This window comes from Psittacula echo (genome assembly GCF_963264785.1).
Source record: "Psittacula echo genome assembly, chromosome: 2".
In the NCBI taxonomy this organism is placed as follows: domain Eukaryota; kingdom Metazoa; phylum Chordata; class Aves; order Psittaciformes; family Psittacidae; genus Psittacula; species Psittacula echo.
The window spans coordinates 61,773,205-61,796,610 of NC_137737.1; the positions used below are offsets into that span (position 1 = coordinate 61,773,205).

A 23,406-nucleotide genomic window follows, 5' to 3' on the forward strand; every position below is an offset into this window, starting at 1 on the left:
CTTTGCACAGGACATAACCCTCTCGTATGTGGAGTGTCACCGAGCAGGGAGGAGGTGGCACGCTGGCTGACCTGCCAAATGGCACCTGGCACAGGCTCTGCTTCACAGGACTTTCTCCTGGCTGGCTACGTTCAATGGCTGCTCCTTGGGGCTTGCTGAAACCACTTGTTCAATAGAAAAGAAAAGCCCTATGGAAAGCAATGGAGCAGAGCTGTACTTGGTTGGGATTCTAGGGCTGCTTTTCAGAGGGCCCTTAAGATCAAAGTTGGTCTTTAGAGACAACCTTCTGTGTGTGTGTCTGCCCTCATTTCATTTATGCAGTTCAGGAGGATTTTCTTGTAGAACTGACTCTCCTTGTTCACTGCTTCTTGTGCTGCCAACATATGTCTTCAAGCTGTTCAGTCAGCAACTTCTCTTGGCTTCCTGGTCCCCTGCAGGCTGACCCTCCTGCCCAGCATCAGTTGGTGGGAATGTGACACCAAGTTCCTGTGCACTGTTACCACATAGGAGTTCAGTGCTCTCTTCTAGCTGGCGCATCTGCCTGCTTGCTGCTCGTTGTTGCTGCTCCTTCAGCTCACTGTAGGAACGGGAAAAGGTATGAAAGATGGACGTGACTGGGAAAGCCATCAGCAAAATCCCACTCAAGATACTGCTCAGGGCTACCACCTGTCCAGGGATGCTACGAGGCACCATGTCTCCATAGCCAACAGTGGTCATGGAGATCACAGCCCACCAGTAGCTGGTGGGGACGCTTGTGAATTCTTGCTTGGCTCCCAGTTCGCTCTCAGCCAAGTACACCAGCGGTGAGAAGAGTGCCATGGCGACGCAAAGGAAGAGCAGGAGCAGCCCGAACTCCCTGGTGCACCGGCGCACAGTGAGCCCCAGCGTCTGCAGCCCCAGCGAGTGCCGTGCCAACCTCATCACGTACAAGATGCGCAGAGCCCGCAGGAAGCGCAGCACCAGGCCCACTCGTTCCAGGTACTTGTTCCCAGCTCCCCCACTGGGCTTGCTGCTGTTTTTTGTGGAGGCTGTATCCACAATGAGAGAGATATAGAAAGGCAAGATGGCCAGGATGTCGATGATGTTGAGTGGGGTTTTCAGAAAAGCACACTTGTTCTCTGCCTGGATGGATCGCAGGAGGAACTCAAATGAAAACCACGCCACGCACACTGTCTCCAGCACAAAGATGTCATAGCACTTCTGTGAGCATTCACCCTGGGGAGGAGAGGATTGGGAAACACAGAAAAGGGGGGATAAAATGATTTAGCCACAGAGCAAACTAAAGAAACAGAGTGGCAGTTCTTAAAAGGAAAGCACCATGTGAAATAGATATAAATTGTAAGGTACCAAAGTAAATCATTGCTGCTGAGAGCAGCTGGAATGGATAACTAAAACCAGAGCTACTAGCTACATGTTTGGCTGCAGGACAGGTCAGCAACACTCAGGAGTATCCAAGGCTGCCAAGAATATGGTGTGCTGTCAGCTGTCGGCCAGACAGCACACTGCTGAAAGGCCAGTGGCTCTCACCTCATTTCTAACCAAGCCTTTAACGCCCTTTAGAAATAATTAGTACAGGATTCACAGATTTTAATAAATGGGTGATCCCTTCCTCCCTTGCTGATCAATAAGTTGCTTAAAACCAGCTCATAAACACCTACAGCATTTTATGTCATGTGCTTGGAGTAATCTAATATTCACAGAACATAGAATATTTTTTATATTCCAGTGAACATTTATTAACACACGAGCCCTGTAGTCAAAAGCTTATCTAAAGTGTTGATAAATGTGGGTATTTCTAAAACAAAAAGTACCTCAAGAATAGAGGGAGGGTCAGGAGAGGTAAGCTTTTTAGATTACCTCACCTGTAACAACTAATGACCATGATGCCCTACCCTAGCTTTCTGAGACACTGTAAGAGGTGCTCTTCCCTGCAGGCTCACTTAGTGGAAAATAAAGAGAGAACTCAGATTCTTTAGTTACAATGCCTATAAATGAGCCAGCCTTGGTGCATTGGAACAGCAATAAACAATAATGATGGTGATGGCTGCTCTTTGACTGTTAATTCAACAGCATGAATACTATGGCAATTCTCTGCTAACTCCAGCTGAATAATAATAAGCTTCTCTAAATAAACAGATTTTGATGTGGACAATTATAGGGCTAGTGCTATTTCCTCTCGAAATGCTCATATAAAAGCATTAATGCTCTGAGGGCTTGAAGTGGGAGGCAAGGGTATATTTGTTTAAGGGAAGTGTATATTTATTCAGTGAGCCAGTTTGAACAGTTCGTGAAAGCTCTTGTAAGCATGTAGGAGGCCATCCCTGCCAGAGGGGTGTGTGACTCCCACTGGATGCAACAGGTATTAGGAACCAATGCAAAACCTCATTTTACTTGCCTGTGCTAAATTATAGTAATAAAATATCACTCAAGAGTGGTGAGCCTGTGTCAAGCTGGTCCCCATTTCACCACTGGAGAAGCTGGCATAAATATGAACGGTTCTGCCCACATGCTCACCACAGGTGCCTTCTGCTAGGCAGAGCTGAAAAAATGTTTACTGCACAGCACCACATCCTGACTTCATCCCCCTCTAAGCGTTTATGAACAGGTTTTTCCCTGTTTTGAAAGAAAACAGCAAAAGACTGATGAGACTTTTGCTGTCTTCACTAACTACAGCATTCCCCAAAATGTTGGGGAGTGACTGGATACATGTTCCAAGGGCTGCTGCACTGTTGGCACCAGCACCATGTCATCACATTGAGCGTACAGCCTTGCAATATCTCGATATACCCAGAATGCCAAGGCACCCTCCCCATTTCACGCTTATTAAGAGACTGAGACAATGACTAAAGTCATGTCAATAGAAAAAACAGAAAAAAGCTGGTCCTTGTATTAAACAAGAAGGAAGGTTGTAGTGCCTTGTATTTATAGATATTTTTAGTATTCCACTTTCAATTGGCATATGATGTACCTCCCACCATTTCCCAAAGGGTCATGCTGATAGGGAGAGAAAAATTACTTGTTCTATTGAAACTGCTGTCAAGATTTAGAGCATATTGCAGGGAGGAAGGATAACCTTGTCTTACTGAGCTTACTGTAGCTCAGATAGACTGTCTTTAGCTTTCTAATTTTGATAGGTGTGAAAACTAGAAGGAGCTTAATTTATTTCTGCCTCACCAAACTAATTTGGTCATAAAAAGTATTTTTGTCACAATCATCATTCATAGGACAAAACGTTTTGTTTATAGGGGCTTTGCTCCTATCACAGCATAATTAAGCTGTCAGGCGCTCCCATCAGACACAGAACCAAGATGCTTTCACACCACTGCACAAATCTGTCTCTGTGGGACAGAGCCAAAGCTCACAGAGTCAAAGTCAGAGGAAGGACTCTGCCTGTGCCACTGTAACCTCTCATCTTATTACCAAGAAACCAGCCATCACAACAGTTTTGTCCCAGAGCCCTGCTCTCATCAGGACACGCTCATCTCACATGTAAGGGCAATGGCTGCAGGTGATTTGCAGATCCTGATACTATCCTTCCACATGCACAAGAAGATCAGCCTAAGATGTTAGGGAAATGATCCACAGAATAGCTATAGCCTGAGCGAAGTAGCCGCTATGGCAAGAGGGAAGAAACCCCAATGTGCAAATCTGCTTTCTCTGAAAGCTGCATCACCACTTGGACCACCATGTATGGAAACTAGGATGTAGCTCCCCTTAAGAAACCTGTCAGGAAGCGTTCTGAGTTTTGATGTGCATGTATCTGATTTGCATGCCACTAAAAGTTAAAGGAAAGTTGGAGAAGCCTATGTAGAATTTAGCCTTGGAATAGACCTACAAAGACATAAAGGCATTTAATAGCTAATTTGGCACCTAATTCCTCCAGCACTCTCTATTCTGTGCATAAGGAAAGGAAACTCTCCAAAGTCCTTCTGTGTATGATTTTCGGTGTGGGAACAAACAGGAGTGAAAAAATGTTGCTCGTTAACTGACGACCAGTGGAGATGACTTTCAGAAGACTCTGATCTGCCCTCCCACACTCTGATATGTTTATCCTGTGTAGGTTCACAAACCTACAGCTTTGCTATTTATGTCTCCAAGCTTCTTGCAGAACTACTTCAAAAATGCAAGTGCAGTAGCATCTTGGCAACCTTTGCTCAGCTGAGCACGGGGGGCCTGGCGGGATCTGCAGCGTCGGTCATCCAACGCAGCAGACCCAAGCTGCCCATCACTGTAATGAAGAGCTGAAATGTACTCTCATCCAGAGCTGATGCTGGGCTCTGGCTTTTCTCTGCTCTTCCCACTATCGACAGCTGACAGCTAACCCTGTGAATGCTGAAATGTTTACTTTCAGTAGAGCCAAGTGATAATGCTCTGCCACACAGAGTTCATTTTAGTGGGATGAAACAATCCCCTCTTTCAGCTAATGTATAATTACCTTCAGCAAAGCGCTAGTCTTTTGCAGTGTCGTTATTAACCTATTGCAATCTGAACAAGCCAGGCGCAGTTCGAAGGCTATCCTGAGAATAACAGGGTCTGAACAGGCTTTCAGGAAAAGAGACCTGTGTGTCAATTAACCTGTTAGAGGCCTTTTTTTCACTAATTAAATGTCTTCCTGTCCCCTGGACCATGTTTCAATATCATCTAGGTATGACCTATTATTATCCTTGCATGAAATCAAAACAGTAACAGCAAAAACACATTTCATGCTCTTTGGTTCTCTGAGCTGCAGCTGCTTTTCCTTGCAGCTTTTTCCCCTTCATTACAGCATTGTGAAAAAACAAACAAACAAAAAGGCAGGTTTTTTTCTTTCTAAAACTTTTAGCTATGTATTTGAGTCCAACCGGATGCTGTGACTCTGCTTAGGGTTTTGGCTGTTTCTTCTTTCCGTTCAAGAAAACAAAACAAAAATGTGCAGAAAGACACACTCACAGATGGGAAAAAGCAATCAGGAATTCATCAGCCATTGGAGTAAGAAAAAACAAGTCCTAACAAAATAGGATAGCATCCTGCCCAAAATAGGTCTGTATCAAATCTGTATTTTCACAGACAAGATCAAGCTACACCAGCTCATGGCCATAAACATGTACATTAATAACTACATACTGGTTTTTACTTTTTTGTAAGCAAAATAGCTAGTTCTCTAACTAACCAGATTTCTTCATCTTGTAATCTAATGGATACATTTTTATGATTATATTTTCATGTCTAGCTTTATAAAACTGGGCCACAGGAAAACTCTTTTTTAGTATTCAAACCAGTTTGATTTATTTTTCTCTTTTAGAGGTCTAAACAAAAAATAGCAGGAGTGGCAAACAGAAAGGTCACCCCCATTGTGCTTTTCTAGTCTTAAAAGACTAACTTCTTTTTTTTTTTTTAATGGAAGATTTCAAAACCCATGTAGATGAGGCCCTCAGTGACAGGATTTAGTTGTGGACTTGGCAGTCCTGGGGTAAAGGTTAGACTTGATGATCTTCAAGGTCTTTTTCAACCTTGATTCTATGATTCTGTGTAACCATGGCATTAACTAAACAATATCTTAGGCTTTTGATTACAAAAACCAGTGATGTAATAAAGATATATGGAAACAAAAGTTCTTTACAAGATGTACATGTTTATTTATACATGTACATGTGGGTTCTTTTCAAACAACAAGTAGGATTTTTTTTTTCTTGTGCAGAAGTTACTTGAGATGGTGAAATATCTGCAGTTGCAGAGGATTTTGAGGCCATTTACTAATGTCAGCTCAGGGCACAAGAACAGAAGGAAGGTCTCAGTGAGTAGCTCTATGCAGTCAAATTAAAGTGAGTCTCCTTCACTAGGATCTGTAGAAATTGCTGTCAGAAAGCCAGCCGAGGTATATCTTCCTTCTGGAGAAACGTTTTCTTTGCCAGAGGCTCCTTTGGCAACAGGAAAATTACAAAAAGAAGAGGCGGTAATCACTGGAGTTCAAACCCAGCTGTGCTCATTGCTCCCTATGGTCAGCCTAAAAACTGCAGGAACCTTTCAGAAACATTCTGGTCTGCCTTGCAGGTCCCTTTCACTTGTACTTGCCTGGACTGTGCCTCAGAAAAATTCTCCACTGTGTGTTAGGTGACTTCTTGACCCTTCCTTTGGCCTCCTGAGAAGGAATTCTGATTTTCCTCTAGATTCTTGCAGGCTCTGACAGCACCAGCCCCCTCTGGCATTAGAAGATGTCAAAAGCCAGATCACCTCTAACCATCCCAGTTCTTGTGTTGCTTTGCACACACATTATTTTTCATGGTCAGCATCTCCACAGTACTTTCAAGGAAGAAGTTTCAATGCTGCCCACTTCTCCCTCATAGCAAAAATTCCCCCCTGCCATCAAACGTGTATGTTAAGAAAACAACCGCTCCAAAACCAAACATGAGAGGCATTTCGCATGAAAATACTTAGATTTAATCTTTAAAATCATGACATTTCTACAATGGTATTTCTGTCCTCTTCCACTTGCCCCTTGTTATTTGAGCCTTTTGGGTCATGTATTTCAAGTACTTCTCTCCGTGCACATCAGCTCAATTATTTATTTTTTTTTTTAAACAACAATGTGTAACTCAAAATTCTGATGTAATCAAGAATTTCAGGTTCAGCACCAGAAATCAGTGTTAAGGGACCTGCAGATAAAGTCCCTGATCTTACACAAGATCTGCCCTCAGCCTGGGCACAGTGCTGCAGAAAGCACGCTCAGCACTCATGGTGTTCCCTTTGGATTTGCATGTGAGGCTGAGCCACCTGTTTCAGTGAATGTCTGCAGGGAGAGCCAGAGGACAGCCCCCCCGCCTTCAATTATTCAACAGCCCAACACTTGGAGCACTTGCCCAGCTTGAGAGAGACCCAGCCCCTTGCTTAAAGTATTGGGTGCTGGGTCCCAGCCCTCTCTCGTTCCAGCTATCACAGTGAAATGAAGAAGCCTTTCCTGAGAAAAACTGCAGGAAAACAGCGGCATTCCCAGAAACATGCCTCCCCAACAAACCCTGAAGATTTTGCTCATACCGGTGCTTTCTGATGAAAATCCATTTTCTGATGAAAGCATCCAGCTAATTTTCACAGCAGGGATGACTGCGTGACTCTTGTGATGTGACCTGCTTTTGGAAGGGCAGCATCTCACCCTGTCTTCAGACTCAGGCATCCTCCCCTCACCACTGACCACCTACAGACTTGGTGATTGTAATTCAGTACATCTGCTGTTAAAGCTAGGGTCAGACTGAACTCACAGCAAGCCTGCTCTGAGTATTTCTTGTGCTCCTCAGCAGAGATGATTTAGCTACTGCACAGTCTGTCTTCAAAGCTGCCTGGCTGTGAAGTCAAAGTAAGGGTTTCTGTTTTTAAAGTCACCGAGGGGCCATGAAAGAGCTCTCTGCTTCTTGCTGTACACACTTTGATCTGTAACTAGAACTTAGTTCATGCTTCATCTTCAGCCCAGCTACTACAGAAGGTAACCTTGCCTTCAGCAGGGAGGGTTGTCACAAACAGTTTGCAGTCATGTTATGGACACAAGACATGTAGCTCTTGTACAATTGTTCCTGTACAACTTTTCTTCATAGAAAAGAAAAGGCAAGGAGGTGGGCAGCAGCAATACCTATACTTTAGACATCTCTCTGGATTTCCTTTGATCACAAGACAGCAAAGTCCCAAATCACCACTTTTCAAAACCCCTCAGCCTCTCATTTTTTTTCTGCCAGTGAAGCTGCAAATAAACATGGAATGCAAACAGGAGTTTAGCCATGCACTGTGATAGCCTATGACCACCCTTGCAGACTAAATAGGTGGCAGACACAGATGGCACTCATGATCCAGGAGGCTGCAGAGGGAACCAGCTGTTTCCTTGAGTTACTGCCCAATCCACAAGCAGCCTGCTGCTTTGCGCCACCTCAGTCCCAAACCGCATGGCCAAAATTAGATGCTATAGGTAAGGATGTAGTTTTCTCAGGCATAAATACTGAGCCTTGGGACCTGTTTAACTGCCACCTTTTCCCCTGCAAATGCTGTAGATGTCTTAACAGCTGTATTCTGACTGCATGGATTTGGCATATACATCTGAATTATGGAGAAAGACACAGACACCGGGAATTCGATTACCTACCTACCAGGCAAGACTGTTGTTGTGATACTAAGGCTGCCCTCCATTCCCCTGCCTCCTTCACTTACTGTCCCTGCCACATGCCTCTCATTAACATCTGCTTCTCAAACAGCTTTTCTCAAACCTACATGTACTTTTAGCACACATTTCTCCAAAAGCCACAGTATTCGTTAGAGGGAAATGAATGTTAACTGCCTCTACTTTATGGAAAGCAACCAAAAGCTAAACTCTGCAAGAAGCAAGAAACAGATTACGAATAAAGCAGAGAATAAATACCTATGAAACAGAACACAATCAAGTTACCTGATTTTCAGGTGCCTATCAGGAACAGCACAGTACCTCACCCAGAGAGGCTGGGGGTACATAAGGACATCCAACATCTTAAAACTACTCAGACTCAGTGACTGCGGCTGGGAGCCACTTGAAGGAACAGTAGGTGCTCCAGCAGCCAGCTGCTCTGTCTCCCAGTTTGATCACACCACACACCAGGACAGAGGGGCTATACTGTAACTTGAGGAGTGATGTACCCTGGATAACACTTTCTTTGAGGATACTTCTTAAGACTCTGCTCCATTCTCACTGCCTAGTGACCTCCTCATGGGCTAGTATTCCCTTCACATTGTATGTCTTTGGTTTGTAATCTGCTTCACTACAATAAGTATACATAGCTCCTCACAACCTGCAGTTTTCACCCTTGAAACAAGCCTTGACACCAATCCTCTTGCTTACCAAATACACACAGACACACAGACCAAGCAACATTTGTATATGGAACTCCCCGATAGCTCCAAATACGTAAGTGAAGGATTTGATTTGTTCAAAACACACCCATGTCAAACAAGGATGATTGAAACTGGAATGAGTTGGGAGAGTAAGCCAAGGTTACTTGAATGGCTAGTGGAATGGAAAACCTATCTTAAAACCAGACAATTAAATGCATTTGACTTGTTTACCGTCATCAAATGAAGGCAGAAGAGAGACATGTTTGCTGGCTATAAACATATCAAGGGTCTGAAAAAAGCACTGTTTAATGGCACTGTCAAATGTTCTCATTCAGGTCTATCTGGATGACTGATAGCTGAAATTATTGCTATCTCCATCAACTACCTGTCTCTTTACAATCCACAGCTCAGCCCACAGAATGGGACATATGAGCATTCCTTAATCCTCTTCAGTGCAGAGTGAAATAGGATAACTCACTGTCTGGTTATGTTACAACAGCTGACTTCATTCAGGAGTGGCTGGGAAGTTCAACACCATCAGCTAAGTAATGGCAATCAGCGCGTGAGGTAGGAGTGAGAAGGAGAGAGACCCAACATGCTCAGTTTGCACTAGATGGTTGCAAAGAGAACCCATCACTAAGCAAAAGGATGGTGTTGGCAGGAGAAGAAATAGCTACACCAGCTTTCAGAATCTGGACTCCAGAAGATACATGAGAATCAACAAAAGCCACCCTGCAAGAACAGGGAAGGCCAAAGACCTTTTAAGATGAAGCTTCTTAGTTTATGGAACTGGTGGTGTGATGTGGTACCCAGGACAACAGGTGACTGCACTTAACCTCAGAGGACCCCTTCAAGTCCCACCTGCCCACAATGTTCAACTAGCAAACAAAATGATGTGCTTGATGCTGCTGGAGCTGAGCCGTGGGGCATCTGAGATCCCTGACTGGCTTGTCCATGGCTTTCATCTGTGCATATGTGTAAGACATTAAGAGACTATTATTATTATTTAGAGAATTACAACCAATATGAATAAGGACAGATTTACTGCCATTTGTTTGAGCAAATATTCTGAGTCAAAACACTGGTTTTGTACCTGGGGTCTGCTTTGGTGATTTTAGAACCCCTCGGTGACATTTGGAAATGGAAGACAAACAGCTACACAAGAAGATACAGGCCCATGGGAGCATGTACTTGAAACTCATCAACTCCCATGGCAGCTGAGGCAGAATTTCACAAGCCATTGCCCATGTGGCGCTTGCTTCTGGCAGCTCTGCCCTGCAGCAGACCCCATCTATGAGAAACACCCATGGGTCACACAACATTTTAGGTGTGTCTGTGGCTCTCACACAGCCTGCTGGGCTTGGACCAGGCACAACCTGCACAGCCTGACCCAAGGGGATGCTCAGCACAGGGGATTTGTTTATCACAGTCACTGCCACAGACAGGGGCAGTAACACAGAAAAAAAGAATGATCATTTCACCAAGCAACGGTATCCTCCAAAGAACAGCTTCACTTTAGAAACACTGATGTTCTTAGTGTTTCTGAGTAAAAACTACCTTGGAATTTTCTATTTCCAGTACGTTTTTCTCAGTTTGGGCCCACTTTTTCACACAAATTAAAAGTAAAAAAACCCCAAGATTCTCATCAAGCACCAGAAGCCTCCTTGCTGACAAGTGTCCCTCTCCCCCTGATTTACATGAACTAGAAATCTTCCTCCTCAGTCCACTCTCTTTTCTAGCTCTGATAGAGGTATCATATCCCCCAAAGTTTGGAAACTACAATGCTTTTCTAAAAAAGCCATTCTCTGTAAATTTAAGCAAATGCTTGATCCTGAGCTTTTATGTGAAGAATCCCAGTTAACCTTCCAAATAGCACATCTCCTGATTTCTGGAGAATAAACCTAGCTTATATTTATTATGCTAGTGCTCTGGAGAGAAGAAAGGCTCAGCTCTTGCTTGAAAAACCAATGGCACTTGGCACTTAGAGCACACCTGCTTCCCATAATCACTGCAGGGCTGCAAAAATAAAGATGGGGGTTATCTTCCATAAGTGACAGCATAAATCAAAACACTGCAGAACCAGAGCAGGGCTGAATCCTCGCCAAGCGTACTTAAGATGCAGTTCCAACAGCTACCCAGGAATGACAACATGCTCCTCTGAAAGGACCAGCCCAAGAGAGGGCTGTGTTACAAAGCAGTGGCATTCCCAACACTTTTACACCTCCCCACCACCTGGGAAAAGATGACGCTGTGGTGGCACCTAGCTGTGTTCACAGATACATGCAGATATACAGTGTAGAACCGTGGTCTTCCTGAACACAGCATCCTCTTTTCTTCCTTGTCAAGCTTGTCCCACACTAGGAAGAAATCTCACTCTTGTTCTTTCCTCCTCTTGCTTCCTAACTGTATGAATAGAACAACTGATTTTCAACAGCATTTTAAAAATATTTCTCCTCTTATTTCCCCCAGTTTTTCCCTTCTTTCAATCCCACTTCTAGGAGCTATTCTCCTCCCTCCCACTCATTGCAGATTCTATTTTACTGACCCACATTAGTTTTATTGGTTCCTGCGACCCTGTAATCTGCTACAAAATTTGGGGGTGTCTGTTTTTTTTCTCTTGGAGGAAAGGAGGACAGACTCAAGCTTACTCTTTACCTCTTACATCTTTTTTGCAAACCTGTTTTTGTCCCCTTCTCCTTCCCTTTATCCTATTATATGAAAGCAAGTAAATGGTTTGCCGATGTTGCCTGTGGGTAGATTTGTTCTTCTGCTGGTAGTGGCTTAGTCACAGCTGGCAGTCTGCTACCGCATTTTACTTGCACTGAAATGCTGTCAGCTGTACTCCTGCACTTCCAAAGTGGATGAATTTTTGCAAGGTGGATCTGACCACCATGAAAGCCAGCACTCACAGTCTCTCTTTCTGCTCAAGGCAACAGTTAACAGTGTTTTTCTGTGAAAGCAGTGCAGAATGTAAGAACTGCACGACTTACCTTGCATTAGCCAATATTTCTCTTGAGTATAAAGGCAATTAGATGTGAATGGAGAGAAAATATCCACAGCTTCTGCCCACAGACACTCGTGGACCTTTCAGGAGGGTGCTGCAATTTCTGTTTTTTTTGCCATCTCTACCCAGCATGGTGTGTGCCAGGTTTCCAACACAGCTCAGGATGTATTGGTTGGCCAGGACCTTCACACTATTCTCAGTATTTCCTATTTGTATCCATGCTTAGAAAATGAACTGGAGCAGAGAGAAAGGGAATGTATATGCGTGTGCCTGCATGGATACCCTGTGTGCCTGAGGGTACGAGGGCTCCATCGGTGAATGGCCAGAGGGCCTGGCTGGCATGCATCCTGGTGAGCAGCCTGTTCCAGCTGTGGCATCCAGCTCGTGAGTGACGCACAAACTCAAGTCTGAACAGCAGCTAAAACTGGGACTAAACCCCACCAGTAACATGTCTTAGCCCCTGTGCACCCATTGTAAACGCAGTCAGTGCTGGACAAGATACTGTGGTCAGGATGCTGCCTTCATGGGGCCAAATTGATGCCATGTGACTCCTCATCAGAGAGCTTCCAGGCTTCTGAGGTTTTCTGGCTGCCCTTGCCTTTAATCACAATTATGAATTGCCACTGCTCATTTCATCTTACTGATGACTTCAGGTCTGAATATACATGAGGGCCAAGGAAGCCCCAGACATACCGCATCTTTGCTGGCACCTGCCGCATAGGGAAACAGCACTCCTGCATGATTGAGCTGGGGACAGGATGGCAATTACTCACTGACCTGTAAGGCTAGAAGGGGATCTTGAACTAACAATCCCCTGCAGAGCAGAGGATCTCACCAAGTGGTTCATGAATCACACACATAGTTTCAACTGAGCTGAGATATAATGTTTAGAAGGACTGACGGAATGTATTTAAAAACTGTATGAGATTTACTCAAGCATCTCAAGAAAAAGGATTTCTATTGTTATTTACCTGCTGTAATATACTATTTAGAGCATGAGTTGAACTGCAAGGTCCAGTTATTGTTCACTGTTGTCCAGAGACATTCTCTTATTCTGCTGTTCACTGCATTAAAAACTTTTCTGGTGTCTCACTATGAAGCAGATTTTTCAGATTTTAAATAATTCTTTTTACTTTTTTCTTTTTCCCCAATGTACCCACTTAATGGATACGAGTTTGGACACAGTATCTCAAGCCTCATGGTTTGCCTCTTAACTAGCATGTCAGATGGGAAATTATGTACCCCAGTTGTTCACCAGGGTCTCTAAAACCCCATTTTCCCAAAACTGTCTTTTATCTTGGGCTCTGTATGCTCTCTACACTTAGAGGCTGCACTCTCTGCTGCTGAACATGCAGTTGTGTCCCCATGTTCAAATCATAGAATCATAGAGTAGTTAGGGTTGGAAAGGACCTTAAGATCATCTAGTTCCAACTCCCCTGCCATGGGCAGGGACACCTCACATTAAACCATGTCACCCAAGGCCTCATCCAACCTGGCCTTGAACACCAACAGGGATGGAGCATTCACAGCTTCCCTGGGCAACCCATTCCAGTGCCTCACCACCCTCTCAGTAAAGAATTTCTTCCTTATATCCAATCTAAACTTCCCCTGTTTAAGTTTTAACCCATTACCCCTTGTCCTGTCACTACAGTCCCTGATGAAGAGTCCATCCCCAGCATCCTTGTAGGCCCCCTTCAGGTACTGGAAGGCTGCTGTGAGGTCTCCACGCAGCCTTCTCTTCTCCAGGCTGAACAGCCCCAACTTTCTCAGCCTCTCTTCATAGGGGAGGTGCTCCAGTCCCCTGATCATCCTCGTGGCCCTCCTCTGGACTTGTTCCAACAGTTCCATGTCCTTTTTATGTTGAGGACACCAGAACTGCGCACAATACTCCAAGTGAGGTCTCACGAGAGCAGAGTAGAACGGCAAGATAACTGTGTGCCAGATACTTCCAGTCCCTGACTAGTGTGTCATTTCTGTGCTACCTGTAGATTTAATTAGTAATTGTTTCTTATTTTCTGCCAAATCACCAGCAAAACCTCTCAGTAGCTCTTGCCAACACCAGAGATACCTGCATGCCTTTCTGCATACGCTGTCACTGGATGGTGATTTCTCATGTTAGCTTTCTGCTACTCAAAGATCTAAGAGAAACTCTGTAAACATTCAAAAAGGGAGGTAAGTTTCTGAAAAATGCCATTTCTATTAAGGAAGGACGTTGAGTGGCACTAATTCAGTTCCTTACAGAAATATCTGCATCAGAAGGGTTTTTGTTTGGTTGGGTTTGGCTTGGGTTTTTTTGGAAAAATTCCTAACTTCACAAAAATCACACTAAGTTTGACCAATGAGTGGTGTTCTATGTAGACTAGAATAAATTATGGTGTTGTCCTCAAACATGTTGCCGATTGTACTCAGTACCATCTTCTTCATGGTTTTACTTGGAACTAGTATCATGCCTACCTTTAGAAAATCCAACAACCTCATAGTTTTCTCCTGGTCCTTCCTTAGGCCTTTGTTTAAACCTATTGCAAAAAAATACTTAAACTTTTTCCTTTTTTTATCACTCTTCTAACTTAATTTGTCTTTAATCTGAAGGGGGCCTACAAGGATGCTGGGGATGGACTCTTCATCAGGGACTGTAGTGACAGGACAAGGGGTAAAGGGTTAAAACTTAAACAGGGGAAGTTTAGATTGGATATATGGAAGAAATTCTTTACTGAGAGGGTGGTGAGGCACTGGAATGGGTTGCCCAGGGAGGCTGTGAATGCTCCATCCCTGTTGGTGTTCAAGGCCAGGTTGGATGAGGCCTTGGGTGACATGGTTTAGCGTGGGGTGTCCCTGCCCATGGCAGGGGGGTTGGAACTAGATGATCTTAAGGTCCTTTCCAACCTTAACTATTCTATGATTCTATGATTCTATGTCTTCATCGACACTGCAAGAAGTCCCCAATTTCAAAACTTTCTGTATTTCATCTCAATGGACACATCTTAAGCAATGAAAATGTAATCATTTATGATGTTGAATGATTTAATGCAATTTTTCTAAGTAAGTGCTGTACACATGAATCAGCTCATTACCTCAGCCTAGCTATATGAGGTCTAGCCAAACATAAATCTGGTTGCTTTCTTTCATTCCAAACCTCCAGAATTCATAGCAACATATCCTGGAGCTCTGAGATGAAATTTCCAGATTATACTTTTATTAGAGATAAATGAAAGATTTCACTCTTTCAGAACACTTAAAGAACACAAAGGACATTACTCAATAAGATCATGGAGCACAAGCTCTGTTGCAAAAGGCAGTGGAGCAATCTATGGAATAAAGAAGCTATGCTGTACCCTTAGGACATTACAGAGCATGCTATACTGAATAGCTGTAGTGATTTTGAAAACATGACTGGAGACCAAGCAACTGTTATCATGAGATTGCTTCAGAGCCTCCCTGGATGATTTACCTGGAAGTCAGGAGAATAAACCCACTGGTAGATACAGATATAGTTATGGTGGTGGAAACAGAGAAACATTAAAAGAAATTAAGTATGGAGCATATTTTGTGTGGGCGAGCATATGGAGCGTACGTGTGGGTTAAGCCACATTGCACCAAACATAAGCCACTTAACAACGTGACAAAGTTACCAATACTTTCGAAGAGTCTTAGCTGTTTAATTATTTATCACTAATGTTATATTGCAGCATATTTATACAATATTTAAAAGAAGACCTGACCCTGCTACTTATTCATAAGAAGATATCCTGCAGACTGAAAGAGTTAATTAGTACAGCATAAAGTGATTAACAAGTCAACAGGAATCTTAGCTTATTCAACTTGTGCCTCATCCTCAAGCTAACAGTGCAGAGAAATACTCTCCATTTTTTGACTTCTAAGCCTTAAACAGTACTGAGAGCTTCAGGTGGTTCCCAAAGTCTATATTATAACCTACTGTCCTCAAAATCTTTCAGGGCAGCCCCTGGTCCCAGATGGACTTCTATGTTTACTTGATAAAAGCAACTTGGGAAAAGATGATGCAGTGAGACCCAGCATTGGTAAAAGCCAAGTATGAACATCTCAGGCAGTGACTCTGCTGAGATGCGGAATTTTGAACAGAAGGTCTGCAGGCTCACTGTGGGGCTCTGCACAAACAATTCCACAGTGTCAAATGCCTACCTCCCAGTCTATAGGCAACGTATAGTGAAAGAAACATTCCTCCTGATAGAACAGAGAAAGATTTTCTCACTGGACCATGTTTCCTTTATCTTCTCTTGAAGAAGCTGTCATGACAGAACAACTAGATATGTCTATATTCTCTGACCATCAAATAGGAGCTCGGAGACCACACTATGATGACTCAGACTCTCACTGCAGAACTTTGTAGTCACTCCTCAGTTTTTGACTCAAAGGATATCATGCAGTAATAGCATCTTATATAAACTAAGTTGATCTTGCTTATGGAAAAAAAAAACCAACAACCCTTCCTTAGAAACCTAGCTCACAGCCTGAGGCATGAATGTGCCTATGTACCTGAACAGCATTTGTGATCTACGTGCAGGACTACACAGTACAAGTGATGAAACTACATGAGGCAGATTAAACACATTATCAACAAAGCAGACTTTTACTTATTGCTGATGACTAAAGCTGTGGCTAAAGGATGCTCTCAAAACTTGTAATTTGGACTGTGTGTTACTATTTTGATTTAAATACCATCTGAGCAGAAAACCTACTTTAAGCTTATGAAATAAAGAAATTAAAAAAAAAAAGAGAAACATCTTACTTTTAGTTAAAATACAGCTCTGCAGTGCTGTGAGTCCCACATCTCTTAAGCAAGGGCATGTGAATGTGAAAGGGAACATGAGTCTCACGTATGTACAGGAACTTCTTTGTTCACAACATTGTAGATAAGGCAGGTGACAATTGTTACTGAGTCATTTGGTCTTCTCCTGTGGCCTGAACTGCCTGGAGCAAGCACAAAATGCAAACTAGCAACACAGAGGTTGAGTACATCAGTAGATTGGATCAGATACCGCAACTGGTGATATTGTTACAGCTCATGGGTTTTACATTTAAACAGCAGAACTGAGAGAATGGTATAACAAATTCTCAGATGATCCCCAGGAAAATTAGTTGGTGCTATTCCCCAAGATGCTTTTTATAAAAAGTCACCCTTGGTGCCTATATACTAAAAATAGTTATCTGTAATACCAGCAAGGAGATTTTTTAAATACATGGTTGACTGTGTTGTAATTTCTAGAACAGTTTATTCCACAAATAAAGGAAAAACACGAGCTGCAATTTTATTAAGACTTCCATTCATGAAAACAAACCATCTATACATCATGAACATGTGGCTCTAAATTGAAATTAAGAAGGTCTCAGTATTACATGCAGAAAACCAGACAGTCGCAAAGGAGAGAAAGTGCTAAAGATGAGCTTTTCCGTAATGAAAAGCTTCATTCTAAAGTCTCAGAGTGCTATCTTAGTAGAGAAAGCATCTGTAACAATGGCTTTACTCCTTTACATTACTTTTCATTGAAATAAGTAAACAATTTAATGTTAAAATGACACTTTTCCCCACCCAAAAGTACCTCAAATTGCAAGAGGTATCATTCATTCAACAAAATGTTCTGACACACTGAGGCCCTGAATACTTATACTTTTCCATATTTAGCTTCCTATTTAGATTACAAACCTAACCAAACCACTAATGAAGATGTTGAACAGGAATGGACTCAGTATGGACCCCTGGGGTACACCACTATTCACTGGCCTCCAACTAGACTTTGTGTCACTGATCACTATCCTCTGGGCCTCGCTGTTCAGCCAGTTTTCAACCGACCTCATTCCTCATCCAGCCCTTACACCAACAGCTGATCTGTGAAAAGATGTTGAGAATCATATAGAACTCTCTTAACCTTGTCTGACATTCTGTGTGTACCTTTGTGAAATGAGATCTTTAGTCACAAGATTGCTTAAAACTCACATTCACTATTCATCTATTCCCCATCCTCACCGATATGAAAGTTGAAGCACAGTGTATAAATTATGCTTAGAAGGTTAAACAGTTTCAAGCTTCTTTATGAGCTATCCTTAACTTCATTATTTATGACTCTCTTTGGTATGACATTCTTCAGCTGAAGGTTATTGAACTGTAACTTCCTATCACGGTATCTTTAATTAGACTAGCTTTTCCCAATCCGTTAGAAAGCACAGTGAAGAAGGAAGTACATTCTGATCTCCTCCTGTTTTACACTGTGGTGCTACAAATGATTGAGCTCAGTGGAACTGAGGCCTATAAATACATCCATGAGTCAAGACAAAATGCTTGATGTTAATCAGAGTTCACCACGTTTTTTCTGTGGTGAGAAAGTCTAACAAAAGAAAGAAGATTTCTTCTTTGGATAGAAATGGTCAACATTTGTTTTCACCAAGAAAACAATGAAGAGCCTAGTATGACCATCTGGCTTTCAGTTGAATCTCTCAATGTCTTTTGGCTGCTCAGCTCTTACTGCACTGTTAAAGCTCTTGCTGTAATGTATCCCTAACTGGTTTAAGACTCCTGTGATGTTTTAGCTGCTTTCCTTAAGTCACTTGATGCCTGCCATTTCTTTAGAGAGTTGAGAAGCCCACTTGAAGGGGGGCATCATATGCCTAAAATGCCTTAAGGATACTCTATGCCTCTGGCTATTTTTATGTCTTGGAGATAATTTTTGTGGTGGTCTTGAAAGAGCTCAGTGCCTGCTGGCTTTTGCTATCATTTTGTCTCAGCAGTATTTTGTCTGAAGAGGGGACTTTTCACCATTAAGTCTAGATCTTATATAGAAATCTCTCATTCTGAAAATTTTGACATGAAAAATTAATTATTGCTTTGTTACCTTACCTGGAAGAACCTGACTCTCTTCAAACATTTGGTTTTTGTGTGTATTTGAAATGTCCCTTTCCTCAAATTTCCAGAAGCAGCTATTATGCGCATTACTGGATTGGTGGTTTCCATTTAATTTAATCAGTAAATATAAGCTAAATGAGGGGGAAAAAAAACCAACTCAGCAAGATAAAATATGTGCTAGTTTGGTAATTAAAAACTAGTTTAGGATTGATTCTGTTAGCTTTACTGATAATTGTGTAGCTCTGAAATATGTGATACTATTTCCAAAAGAGGATAGGGCTCGAGGTGAATCAGAACGACCACCAGCAAGAACAAGACAGCTACAGTATATGGGAACATGATCCTTCCCACTTTGGCTAAACCACACTGTCATCTAGAACATCTGGAACAGTAAATAAAGATAATGAAATGTATGATTGATACTTCTGTATTTGAAAAAGAGATAGGCAGGCACCTAAAACAACCTCCTAACCCACTTGATAATTACCTCTAACTTTTAAGGTCCCACACTTACATCTATGTAAGGTCATTTACACCTCTGCAGGACATCACCTAGAGTAACAGCTGGTCCATTCAGGTGACATTAAAAGATCAGGATATGAAAAACTGTTCTCCAGCATGATTTTTTTTTTTTTCACAATTGGTTCCTCTTTCTCTCCCTGAAGCAGTAACAGGATAGATAGGTGGCACATAAAGCATTTGCTTTCTGGAAAATGCCAGCTCAAGCAAAAGACCACTACTTGTTAGGCAGAGTATCTATGACAGGTCTGACATGGAACCCTAACAACAGTAATGTGCTAACTTTCCAGGAGAACCTGGAAAGTGTATAAACCAAGTACAGCGCATCCTTGAAATAATATTTACTGTTTATTTGTTCCTTAGCCAAAAGCGATGCACATACATTTTCTGCTTGTTAGGAGACTGCAAAACCAGACCAAAGAGCTATCCCTGGACACGAATTTTAAACTAGGTACTAGGATACAACTCAGGATGATTAACATGACTTTGAATACATGTAAGCTCTCTTCTCTCCACACCTGTTATTTGATGAGCTGCTTTGGCCTGATGAGACATGTATAAATGATACTCAAAGAGTTTGCAGCCTAGGTCTCTGATACTACAAGCAATTCCATGTGGGCAGATGCCTTACTCCATGCCTAGCCTTATTGAGGCTGAAAAGATCTACATGGGTATTTACATCTATTTGTGCAGGACCAAAATCAGTCACTGTGCATGCCTCTGGGCATGGCTAATTACAACTCCAATAGAGTGTTGACCTGCATTAATTCAGTGGCCAGGGAGGAACACTGGGGATGAACTAAGCTATGTGAGAAGTGATTCTTCACCTGTCCTCTGTGCTGAAGAACCACCTTTGTCTTGAAGTAACCATTTCTACTCTGTCCACAGACCTTCCCTGCGTAAAGGGCAGAACAAAACCTATTTGCAGGAGTTCTGTGCCTTTAGAATATAAGGGCACAGAAAAACATAATTTATTCTGAACTCCTCTGTATTCCAAGCATTTCACCTTTGTAACATGAACTGAAATCAGTAATTTACTTTTGATTGAAGTAGATTGTGTTTAGCTCAACACTACCTTCCAGAAGGGCACTGAGCCTTGAACTGAAAACATCAAAAAATACAAAATCTTTTAATTCTCTTCCTAGTCTGCCCCAGTAATTAATCACCACGATATTAAATATTGGCACATAATTTCCCATGTGAATTTATCAGGATTCAGCTTTTAACCATGCATCCTCTTCCTGATTAATTTAAAGGTCTTTTAGATGACACAGTTCTCCTCCTCCAATAAAGAACACTTACTTGCTTAATCCAGTCACCTTCCTTTCAACAATCTAAATAAACTGAAATGCTCAAGTTTCTTATTATATGGCACTTTCTCCAGGTCTCTAATATTTATAGGTTTTTTTACCCACTCCAGTTTTCAAAGCAGTGTGAGAACTGACTGTAGTATTCTTGTGTCAGTCTCACCAATGCTGCATACAGGCACAAAATCATCTTCCGGCTTCTAATCACTATTCCCCAGCTTAGATGTTCAAGGATCACATTAACCCTTCTGACTTCATGCTGCAATAGGAATTCACATTCAGTTGCTTGTACCCTAAATCCTATTTAGAGTCCTGTTTTGGAAATCACATGCTCTGCTTTTGCAAGAGCAAGTCTGCATTCACCTTTATTGTACAATTCTGCATTTGACTATGAAAATGTGCTCCTTTTAATGGCCCCAGCTTACCAAGAAATCCAGGCTTCTCTCATATGCTTGCTCTACCCTCATTATTACCCTGTTCTACCTAACAACTATAAGCCTACTATTGTGACTTCCTATTTATGTTCAGATCATTAGTAAAAATGTAAGGTACCTAAACTCTGGTAATTCTGAAAGCAATTGTTCAGCTCTCACTTAAACCCAGGAACATCTAAACATTAAATACATCTCAGTTTTGAACAGCAAAATATCCTTGTGTTTTAAAGTCCAGAATAATGGAGCACTGATGGTTAATTACAGTAAAAGATGTGTGCTTTGGAATAAATATTTTTAAAAAAATTTATTAGGACAACATAGTTTTACCTAGTACGCAACACTACTATCCTCAAATTTTAGATCATAAAAACCTTTAAAACAAAGATCTTATAATAAACCAAATATCAAACAACACACCAAACGTTTCACCTTTTTTTTCCTGGCCGCTACTGAATGCTCTTACTCCAGATCAACAACTCAGTTGACATCTAACCTAAGAATACATCACAAGCAAAGGGTGGGTTTAACTGCACCTGAGGTACTCAGTCAAATGCAGAGGTCTCTCTGGAGCTGCTGGACTAATTTTCCATCAGCAGGTTTTTTACTTTCAATGCTACAAAATGGTAAATGCCTCCTGTCATTCTCTTTTCTGCTAGTGGCAGTGAGTGATGAGCCATTCAGCACCCAGGTGACAGCACACAAGAGGATTCTGCTTTCAGGAGAGCTTAGCCTTCAACTGTGAGGCAGAACCTGATGGGGTGAAGTAGCTGAAGTTCACAATCACATTTAATGACCACAGGGCTGGGAAATAAACCCAAACATTTAGTATCAAGCCTGGAATTGAGTAAAACTAAAGAGGCCATAAACTCTGAAAAGTCCTCATCCTCCAAACCCCTCAGATTGCATTTCAGCACGTATTTAATGAGAATGTGAATGTTGTCTATCGATCTCCAGAGGAGCTCTCTTTGGCCTACATACAGCTAATCCTTGGGAACTGAACTGCTTGCACAAATAAGGGACTAAACCCTTAGGAAATTTGTTGAACTGAAGAATAAACAAAATATCCATAAGACTTTATTTTCAAGGGCATGAAGCATCCATAGCTTACACTCGAGAATACTAAGCACATCTGAAATTGGGACATTTGCTTTGTTTCTGCTGTTAAATTGCTGACTCAGCTTCCCTGCTCTTTACCTCACCTATGGCGTCAAAATATTTTAGATGTGTTTTTTACACTGGAGTACTGACAGTTCATTCAATGTGGTGTGCTCAAGTAACTTTTAAGGAAAACTGATTTGGTAGCTCTTCACCTAACAAAGCATCAAGCATCAAGCAAAGCTGATTTTTATATCCACAACAGCTAGTTTGTTATCTGGTTAGAGATGTCAGAAAACAAATCTGTTGGGTAAAGCTGTCTGCTGCTGTGAACTGGCAAAGCTGTGTTGGCAAAGCAGAGTTTGGCCTGATCTTCCCTCAATATTAAGTGGCAGAATGCTTTCTGTGCTCTACCCTGGCCAGCCCTCCACATCATAAATACTGAACGCAATACCTGCATGATTGCTGGAGTGACTGTGCCCATCACCTTCCCTGAGGAGATAATAATGCAAAGCACACTTTACTCTGAGAAAAGCTGAACTCACCCGATCTTCTTCTTCTCTGACATCTGGCATGGTGCTGATGCAGAGGCTGACTGCAGTGATGGCAACAAAAGAGATTGAAATACAAGCAAAGATCTTTCCTGGGATCCCTGAGTGGGGGTTCTCCACCATATCCCTGAGCTTTCGCATGCACAAACTCAATCGGCTATTGTCCTGGAAGGCACATTGCGTAGTTTCACTAAACACCAGCTCCCCTTCATACAGCCTGGCTTCAGCTGCCTCCTCCTCTTTCTGTCGCAATCTCTTTTTACAGCACCACTCCAGGTGGTCCTCTTCTATCCCCCAGTACACAAGCTCCTCCTGAAAAGAAAGAGCACACATCTCCCTGAGAAGCCTCAGCTTCCCAGCTGTCAGGAAAGTCATGATTGTCCTGAAGGCACTAGGATTACGGTCAAAAAAAAATTCATTGCAGCTAACATCATAATCATCGCAGATGTTCATGATCTCATCATAATTGTTGCAAGATTTTAGCTTCCCAAGCCTGGTCAAAGGGCAGTTCTCCAAGGTGGTCCATGGAACTTTGTATTTAATACCACCTACATTGATGATCACAAACCTGGTCTGGTCATCCAGGCGGGCTAAATAGCACAAGTCTTCCCCTGGGTGCAGAAGTTTGGCCTTTGTGTAGAAGAATCCTTTCTTGGTTTGGACTTCGCACAGGTTTTCCAAGTTATTGAAGGAGTAGGAGCTGAACTCAGGCTCTGCATTCCTAGCAAGCAATGCCATTTCGTGATACTTCTGTTGAGTCCATAGGGAGATCGAGGCTACTTTAAGAAACGCATGCAGAGCT

General features: G+C 42.3%; 1 protein-coding gene across 1 annotated transcript; it reads right to left on the reverse strand.

Annotated features, from left to right (window-relative positions):
- Nucleotides 1–402: 402 nt before the first annotated feature.
- Nucleotides 403–23,345, reverse strand: KCNG2 (potassium voltage-gated channel modifier subfamily G member 2; the record flags this gene model as incomplete). The annotated part of the gene is made up of 2 exons (XM_080610239.1): nt 22,599–23,345; nt 403–1,215 (listed from the first exon to the last, which is right to left on the reverse strand). The coding sequence occupies exons 1-2, from the start codon at nt 23,340–23,342 to the stop codon at nt 403–405; spliced, it is 1,557 nt and encodes a 518-aa protein (XP_080466365.1). The 5' UTR covers nt 23,343–23,345.
- Nucleotides 23,346–23,406: the final 61 nt, after the last annotated feature.